This window comes from Trachymyrmex cornetzi, unplaced genomic scaffold (assembly GCF_001594075.2).
Source record: "Trachymyrmex cornetzi isolate Tcor2-1 unplaced genomic scaffold, Tcor1.1 scaffold83, whole genome shotgun sequence".
Classification (NCBI taxonomy): domain Eukaryota; kingdom Metazoa; phylum Arthropoda; class Insecta; order Hymenoptera; family Formicidae; genus Trachymyrmex; species Trachymyrmex cornetzi.
This window is the reverse complement of record NW_017300169.1, coordinates 4,502,764-4,512,314: the sequence shown is the minus strand read 5'-3', so window position 1 is coordinate 4,512,314 and position 9,551 is coordinate 4,502,764. Positions and strand designations below refer to the sequence as shown.

Here is a 9,551-nt window from a genome sequence, read left to right as displayed (position 1 = left end):
AGGAACAACGAGATGGAAATACGGGTTTGCAACGAAAATAACGAGAATCGATTGCATATATTGACAGAAATATGCAGTTTCCGCTTTATTATCAATGAGATAATATAATCCTAAAGAAAGATGTGATACTCCCCAAACAGCACAAAGTCTAAAATTGTGACATAAAGACATCTTTAAGTCGTCTTAGAGATGCAAAAAATGTCTTATGACTCGATTTTAAACACTTTTTATTGTCTGGGTCTCGATTTAATCATATCGTTTAAAATTTATAATTTTACGCTATTTATAATACGTTATTACAATACGTTAGTTACAAATATACAGGTATCAGCTTGCACTTTGTTGGATTTCTGAATCACGTATTGCATTTTATTGCGCAACAAGATTCTGCAGGTGACAGTTAGTACGCTTGAAAAATTACGTTAAATTTTAAAGTGCTTCTTTTCCGAGATTTATGCAGGTTCTTCCTAGCGAGTACAATAAAGTTGAGATATGAATAGACGATACACTGTTATGTATACAAGATTCACCTAACTCGACCGTCTGTAATACATTTATTATTTTTCAACAGATATCGAAAAATATGTAATGGAAAGATCGAAAGGACAAGTATCTTGGGAAGGACATAATTCTTTTAGTCACTGTTTTCATTTTCAATGACCTCCCTCTTTCAACAAATTATTTAAAGCTAATCATTTTAAAATACAGATTAATTTTTTATAAAAATATTTATATAAAAATTATATTTCTACATAAAAATTTCTTATATAATTTTATATGAAAAATATAATTATATATATATATTTTTATGAAATTTTCCTAATTATTCCACATGCATTATAAAATGCATACTATATTAAAAGAATCAATTATTTAAAGGTACGGACTTAAAAAGTGATTACTTTGTATATTACTTCGTATCTTATATATTTAAACATTTAACATTTTATATGAGGACCAGAACGGGAAACATTTCATTAATTTATAAATCTTTTTTTACAATTTGTCTAATATTTTTATACGAAGAATAAAAAAATTTTCTTTACACATATGATAATCATATTTGTCTCTTTGGATCAAAATTTCTTCCACTCTTTTACTTATTTTTTCACACTATCAAAAATAACTAACATATTACAGGCGATCAGATTAGCTAAATCACATCCTATATATAGTATTATAGGATACATACTATATACAAAGTAGATATACTTAGCAACCATCACCAAACATGTTTTAAAAACGTGATCACACACCGCCTAGTACTTCACAATATGTGCAATCTGTCTGTTATGTAATTTATTTATCAAATTATATTAAATATCGAAATACGACATACGCATGTCGAATGTACGTCTTTTACACACACAACATATACATATATAAAAGAATGTAATTGAAAAAACACTGGGAATATATATTTCAACGAAAATATGTACTCGAACAGGCGGCAATTACATTCTCCATCATCTCGGTTTTCGCGTGCGAATTGTTCTGGATCGCGGCGCGGTAGATCCGCTTCCGATGCTAAACATGCCAGGAGTCGAAGGATTAAAGGTCGGCGCAGCCGTGGTTCCGAAATTGAGGGTAGGAACTGCCGACGATGCAGCGAAGTTGAATCCCGCTGTTGCTGAAAACAGAAGAATGCAATTAGTATAACCCAGTCAACGTTTAAAAGTAAAAGAGTGCACGAATAGTATCTGACAAACATCCATAATTCTTATTCCATATCTGAAGTTTAGTATTTGCGGCACAACTTAAATGTTTAACAACAACAGTTGTCAATATTAAAGCAATTTACTCCTGATTACCTGGTTTGGTAGATGGAGATCCAAATTGGAACGGAGCAGCTGGTGTAGCTGTAGAATTATTGCTTCCAGCGTTGAAGTTGGATCCGAAGGAAAACGTTGTGTTCTGTTGCCCATCTTTCTGAGTGTTTCCGAAGACAAACATACTATTTGTACTACTGCTTGCATTATTAGCGTTACTAGCCCCGAAGGCCGGCCCAGGCGGATTGGATGTGCCAAAGCTCGTGCTGGTCGCGGGTGTCGTTCCAAATAGAGATTTGTTATCACCGAACGTGGTCCCGCCGCCGGCACCAAATGCGAGAGTTGGTGGATTCTGTGTACCGAAGGTACTCGTTGCCGAGGAGATACTGAAGGCTTCGGTGGCCGGAGTGTTCGTTCCGAATAGGGGAACTGATGATGTGTTATTATCAGTTGAACCAAATATCCCGGTTGTACCAAAGGTTGACGTTGCCTGTACGTTTGTCGCTGTGCCTACGCTAGGTGCTCCAAACACGGGCGTGGTGTTATTCGTAGTGTTGAAGCTAGGCGTAATCGCACTGGTGGAGACGTTGCCGGTGATGCCAAACGTCTGCGCGGGCGCGGTCGTGCCGGTTTGCGTAGTCGAGCCAAACAACGGTGTCGTGCTACCGAACATGCCACTCGCCGTTCCGAAAGACGTCGATGGCTTCGTCTGGCCGAAAATTGGGGTGCCGCTACCAAATACTGAAGGCGTCGCGGTGATCGGAGTCGAATTAACGTTAGCACTGGAGAACAAACTAGACCTAGGCGTATTGCCAGACGATGACACAACGTTAGTCGTTGGAACGAAGATCGAAGGAGCCGTGGTTGTCGGAGTATTAAATATATTAGCAGTTTCTGGCGTTGCTCCGGATGCTGACGCAGTTCCAAAAAGTGGCTGACTGTTGGTCGGTCCAAACATGTTCGTATTTGTCGTTGTAATTGGTGTAGTGGCAAAAATGGATGTAGATGTACCGAATTGCGGAATAGTGGTTGTAGATGTGCCAAATTGCGGAACTGTGGTGGTTGTAGATGCGCCAAATTGTGGAACGGCAGTAGGGGTGGACACTCCAAATGTAGGAATCGCGTTATTGCTTATCGTACTCAAACTAGTTGTACTGTTAACAGTTGTAGCTGGTAGAGCTATAGCTATAGACGTCGTACTTGAAGTATTGGAAGCGCCAAAAAGGAACAGAGGTTTGCTAGTAGATAAAGTAGGTATTGAAGAAGTAACGGACGTCGTACCCAGGGAGAACGTAGACGGACTCGATAGTCCGAATATCGATGCCGTGGTAGGTGTGGTATTTGTAGAAAACGAGCTATTTGTGATAGTTGTTATCGAAGTGTTGGGTGCGAAATTAAAAGATGTAGTAGATGCATTAACTTGCGACAATGATGTTGCTTGGCTGTTTGCAGCTTGTGTTGGATTTCCAAAAACTTTCATTTTTGGTTGAACATTACTATTGGACTGACCAAATATGAAATTATCTGACTTTGAAGATTGCAAAGTAGTACTGTTGCTTCCAAAATTGAATAAAGGTGCGCTTACAGACTTTGTCACGCTATTCGATGCGTTACTATTTACGACGTTAAAACCGGTGATGTTAGTTGCAGTAGTTGTATTGACTGGTAATATCGTCCTAGAGGACTGGGACGGCAAATTTGGTACAGTAATTTGAGCGGATGTCACAGGAGATGAGATGGGTTTGTTGCTACCAAACATAAAGAGAGAAGTAGTCCGAGTATTCCCAGTGGTAGACGAACTAATGATAGCACTTGTAGTAACGGCATTATTAGTTTCAATTTTTTCTTGAGCCGTGGTGCTAGGATTAATCGGTGCGAATGCTGAACTCGATGGTGCTTTATTAACTATCAAGAAATTAGTAGATTTTGATGAAACTGGCGTAAAGGTGTTGCTACAGTATGAACCAGTGCTAAAATTCGGCAAATTATTCGATGTTGCAACTGATGCTTCTATAACTGGTTTACTGTGACTAAAGGTTGGTACTGTCGTACTGGGAGTCGAAGATACGACTTTTTCTAAAGACTCCGCTTTTGTAACTTCGGGCGCGAATGACACAACTTTCTTTTGCTCGGTAGTTCCATTCGTCTTGACGACCGAATTCGTTTCTTTTGTCTTGAGAATACTTGTTGCTGGCACATTCAATTGCGCTGGCGACGTGGTTTTCGGTAAACTGAAAGTCGTATCCGACTTCGTTTCAATTTTCGCACTGGGTCTTGGTGAAGAGAAACCACTTGGTACAATGGCCGCAGTAGACAGCGGTGTAGTATTTACATTTGTTGTAGTTGTCGAGGAATTGAGAGTTGCGCAACTGACCGGGTGTGTGACTGAAGGTGTAACGGTATTAACATCGTCTGCTTGAATTACGACATCCGGATTGATTTTATTCTCTGCTGAAAATGCAAATAAAATAATTGTTATATATGATAAAACAAAAGAAAAGGATATATAAAGAAAAATAAAATGTTTATTTATCCTTTTAATAAATTAGTAAGAATAATAAATACCATGTTATTTTATTCAACTTGATATATAATATATTTACCTTTTCCTGATATTGCATCAAACATACTTTGAAGTCTGGCTTTCATACTGTTTTGCCTCATATTTCGTATATCCTCTCTCTTTATTTCTTCCACGTTGTCTGTCGCGAATTTGACTTTTATATTACTCGGTTCTTCCACAAGTGATTTCAATTGTTCGTTCCGTTCGGGTTCGGCTCTCATAAATAATTTATCCGTCAATTTAACAGGTTTTGTCGGTGTGGGAGATTTAATAGTATCAGTTTCGTTGATACTTTTTGCGTTTTTATGAACAGGCTCCGTTTTATCCAAATTGAGCCTCAATTCTTTACTAGATGATTTCAGTATTCCTTTTACTAGAGGAAATTCCTCTGTTTTCTTAGAATTAAGAGTCTCAGAATTTTTTAAATATATTTCGTTAAGATCAGATTTACCATTGTCTATATCTAAATTTTGAGATTGTGACACAGTAGGAGAGCTACTAGACCGTGCGCTTTCCAGAGACTTGAAGTGCTTTTCGAAGTCGGGTGTACCACTACGTGAGAAATCAACTGTAGAAACACATTACCATTAAAAAATCTGTATGCGCGCGTCAAATAATCCAATACAAAATTACATAAAAACTGATACCTACCTGCTTTTCTTTTAACTCCACCAGCAACTTGGGCGCTAGAACTCAAAGAGTTTATAATGTCAAAACAGGATCGTGTCTTGGTACGTTTGGCAGGTCTGATAGATTTACTTTGGGGTGAAAGATCCTCATCCGATTTAGATGATTCATCTCTACTTCGTTTTTGCTTGTTTTCTTCTAGAATTGTTTCTCGCTCCTCATTGAAGAATTCTGTTCTCTGCTTCTTAGCGACATCAAAGCTAACATCTTCTGTCGATGCGTGTCGTTTCAACGATATCTCTCGTAAGACTTGAACAACACTCGTAGGTGATCTGTTCTCCATGTGACAAATATTAGATAGAATTTTTTGCTTTTCAGGTGGAGAGTATTTCGTTACATCTGGTGGTGCCACTCTGACTGTTACAGGCATTCTCATCTTCGTCAACTTTGCATTCAACAGAGGAATTGGATTTGCATAGAGATTAACTTTTGGAAATTGCCCAGTGCCATATTGAGATTGATGAGTTAATTTATTTTTTGCTTCCGTAGCATACTTGGTTAGCCTTGTTGTAAGACCAGGGGATGATACGTCCGTGTATACCCTGCATTTGAAAAAAAAATAAAACTAGTACAGTAATATCAAAAGGAACACATAAGATATGTTTTTATAGCTGAACTAGTATATTTAATTACTGAACTTTTTGCATTTAAAGTAAAATAGATACATGTTTGAAATTTGATGAATGGGAGAAGGAAAATTCTAAAAAATTCTAGAAAATGCCCGATTCCATTAATACGTGAGATCAACTTTAATCCCATTTCAACTTACTATTTACCTTTTTCTAATTCTTAGAAATAGAAAAAGATAAAAAGTAAATTGAACCAAGATTAAAGTTAATTTTACATTGATGGAATAGGATCCTGGTACAGCAATAAAAAAAACAAACCTATAGTTGCTCAATATACAGAAATATATACAGGATTTGTTATAATTCTACAAATAAAGATAATAAAAATATATATATTAGAATAAAAAATAAAAATACACGTAATGATATATAGCAACAAGTATATACTTACTTAGGATCAATATTGTATCTCGTCGATGCTAATAACGGTCCGGCAACTGTCTGAACCGTTTTAACACCAGCTGGTCTAGGGCGCATCTTGGGACTGATACTCATGCCCCATGGAGAGCCTTCAGGACTGAATTGTGTGATATTCTCTCCACGGCTTAGTGAATGATTTTGTGCGTATAGGGGCAGAGTCTTCTTGGAGGATATCTCATGTGACTGCGAGATCGGATTGACATCACCATTCCTGGGGTTCTCTTCTCTGCTGCCAGATTTTAAAACCGGCGTAGAGGTATGCTTGCTGCCATAGGTGGGTTGCTGTTGTTGATGCGGCGTATAATCGTAATCACCGGCATGATACAGTCTACTGTCCATCCCGAGCATATCATTGACACGCGAACGGTAAGAAACGCACGGGATCGGGCTCAATTGATCGATCAAGCCAAATTTGGACGACGATGATGACGACGACAATGACGACTTCAACGGCGACGACTCGCCGCGTTTGACAGCGGCAGTGTATAAGTCGCTGCTGAGTTGATAATTGCCCGGGCGTCGTCTATCCATCCTGAATAGAGGAAAATGCTCGCGGTAATAACGGCTCGTCCTACGCCAGAGCTTACGCACGTAACCGGTACTGTGGCCGTGGACAACGCGGAGCGCTGCGCCGAGCTCGTAGACCGCCTCCCGCAGATAACCGAGAACGTGATACGCGTGCGGCGATATCAAACTGTCGTTGGCGAGCAGGGAGTAGCACGCGTACACCACCAGGAGCAGCGTGAACGCCAGCGCCAGGATAGCGCCCCAGGCGTTGTATACCAGTATACACCCGCACGTCACACTTATCAACACCACGGCACCGCGGTTACCGAAATCCCACATAGTACTGCCTCAAGCGGATAACCTCCCCATGTTTGAAAAGAGCACACTCACCGCAGCCGTCGGAACATTGCCGCGAACGGTGAGATCATCGATATATATCGATATATGACGGCCTCGAAGATCCGACGTGCTACGATTGGCGGGCGCGGGAAACATCGAGAGTTGAATCACTGGGCGCGTTCAAGTTGACTGTTGACTACGTTTACACGGATCGATTTACACCGAAGTTATAACATCGACGTTAGAAAACTGGCCAATCGCAGTCATTCCATTCTTCAGAGGAATAGTTATGATTGGCTAATTTCATAACATCGATGTTATAACTTCGGCGTAAATCGAACCGTGTAAACGTAGTCAAAAGGCTCGTCTACAATACACGGAGTAAGAAGTAAGAGTAAGAAATTGACCAATCACAGTCGAATGTGAGAAGAATAATCGACTGTGATTGGTCAATTTCTTACTCTTACTTCTTACTCCGTGTATTGTAGACGGGCCTTAAGAACGTAAGGCCGTAGCGCGCAAGCAGTAAGTGATTTGGCCAATCATAGTAGAGACCGTAAGGCCAGTAGCGAATCCAATGTTACGATTTCCTTACTGATTATGCCTTATGGCCTTACGTTTCTTTATGTGCTCCCGGCTTAAAAGGTTGCAACTTTTTTTAGATGGGTTTCGGAATGCAGCTTATTCATCAAGCGATTGGTTTTTATTTATGGGTCCATAAGTAAGAACCAATCGCTTGGAGAGCAAACTGCATTCCGAAATCCATCAAAAAGAAAGTGTTGCAACCTTTTAGACCCTGACTGTACATACTATTACAAGATCGTCAACCCTAGGCAAATTTTTAGGGACTGCGCTCAATAAAAGGACTAGGGAACAGAAAACAGAAAATAAGGGGCTTCGTATAATAGAAAGAACAGGGAACAGAGAATAAGAATTTCAACCTATCAGAATCTATGTATTCCACAATACATGACTTCTGATAGGTTGAAATTCTTATTCTCTGCTCTCTGTTCCCTGTTCTTTGCTCCTTTTATTGTGCGAAACCCCTAAAAATTTTAATTTGTCAGAAATTGTGTATTCCACAGTGCATTGTGAATGTTTTCTTTTAAACATGAAACATAAATCCGAATCTACAATTGGTGATTTAAGCCTTAAGCCGTAAGAAATTTACCAATTACAGTCGAGTGCAAGGAGAATACTCGACTGTGATTCGTCCATTTCTTATAGTAGGAACTATGGGTATGGTCAATGTAATGCTACAAATGCTTTAAAGCGTTTTTTGATTAGTCAACTTGTAAAATTCTTTCTTCTAATTGGTCCATCAAATGCTTCAAAGCATTTGTAGCGAAACAATGAGCGCATTCAGCGGACTCAATAGTTGAGTGAGCGCTCACTGTTATTGGTGTATTATTTTAGCTCATCCAATCAGAATTTTAGATTTAGAAGAATATACCAATAACAGTGAGCGCTCACTCAATTGTTGAGTCCGCTGAATGCACCCTTTGTTCACTGCCTCAGGCAGGAACATGTTGGAGCATGTTGGAGCATGCGACGCGAATAAACCCATAAAAAACAAACGCATAAAGATGCATTTATAGCGTTTTCGGCCCGACCGGGTTTGCACCAATCTGGGTTGGATTAATGGCGTTTTGCGCTCTCCTACTGGTAGAGCGTGTGACATCAACCAATAGGAAAGATTAATCCAACCCAGGTTAGTGCAAACCCGATCGGGCCGAAAACGCTATTAGATTATTATAATTTGAATGCACTTTAAGACAGTGAAACGTAAACAGTAAACAAATTGGCCAACCACAGTAGAGGACTACTTTATATTCTCTACTGTGATTGGCCGATTTGCTTATTACTTAAATCTTAATGACTGCGTTCAGCAGACTCAACAGTTGAGTGAGCGCTCGCTGCTATTGATGCATTCTTCCAGATCTGAAATGCTGATTGGATGATCTAAAAGAATATATCAATAATAGTGAGCGCTCATTCGACTGTTGAGTCCACTGAACGGGGGTGATCCCGATTGACCACGGCTCGATTGGACACCACCAATCACAGCGACCGGTGCTTAGGAGCTTTGTAGTCTCAAGCGCTGTAAGTGGCTCGTGTCCAATTGACCCGTGTCCAACTGGGTGCCACCCCACTGAACGCAGCCAAGGACTTAATTTTTTGTGTTTCCAGCTTTAATCCAAATTTGATTTAAATAGAATATCCGAATTCTCTACGAATCTCCATTTTGTCATCAAAACTGATTGTAGGATATTTGACAGCGCTCCGCCAATTAACCAAATCAATTCTTCCTCCATCCGAAATATCGAAATTATTTCAAGCATAATCAACACAAAACTTTATGAACGCACCGATTGCATATTCCGAAACTCATCGTGTTGCAAGCCTGCGCAATGTGTATTTGCATGCATCCGTCTGATTCGTCTCGCCGCGATTGGAGCGTCGTACACGTGACAAGACACGCTCCGGAACACGCGTGCCGATCAGTGCCGACTGTCGAGACGCGTCAAGTGTAACCTTTCATTCGGAGCACGCCGGTCGGCCGTAGGAATAATGTCGTGGTTATTCGGTTATCGTAATTCACAACCGCCGCAAGATTTCACGCATTTCGTGCAGCCG

At 39.9% G+C, this 9,551-nt stretch overlaps 1 protein-coding gene across 1 annotated transcript; it reads right to left on the bottom strand.

Moving 5' to 3' along the window:
* Positions 1-1,047: 1,047 nt before the first annotated feature.
* Positions 1,048-6,969, bottom strand: LOC108768936 (uncharacterized threonine-rich GPI-anchored glycoprotein PJ4664.02). Its single transcript, XM_018519648.1, has 5 exons — positions 6,040-6,969; positions 4,984-5,561; positions 4,373-4,900; positions 1,812-4,220; positions 1,048-1,630 (listed from the first exon to the last, which is right to left on the bottom strand). The coding sequence occupies exons 1-5, from the start codon at positions 6,912-6,914 to the stop codon at positions 1,467-1,469; spliced, it is 4,554 nt and encodes a 1,517-aa protein (XP_018375150.1). The 5' UTR covers positions 6,915-6,969; the 3' UTR covers positions 1,048-1,466.
* Positions 6,970-9,551: the final 2,582 nt, after the last annotated feature.

Excerpts from the sequence above, each read along its gene's own strand:
- LOC108768936 (XM_018519648.1), bottom strand. The coding sequence starts at position 6,914 with ATGTGGGATTTCGGTAACCGCGGTGCCGTGGTGTTGATAAGTGTGACG. Across the intron at positions 4,901-4,983 it reads TGGAGTTAAAAGAAAAGCAG|TTGATTTCTCACGTAGTGGT; the intron begins GTAGGTATCAGT and ends GTGTTTCTACAG. Across the intron at positions 4,221-4,372 it reads TGATGCAATATCAGGAAAAG|CAGAGAATAAAATCAATCCG; the intron begins GTAAATATATTA and ends TTGCATTTTCAG.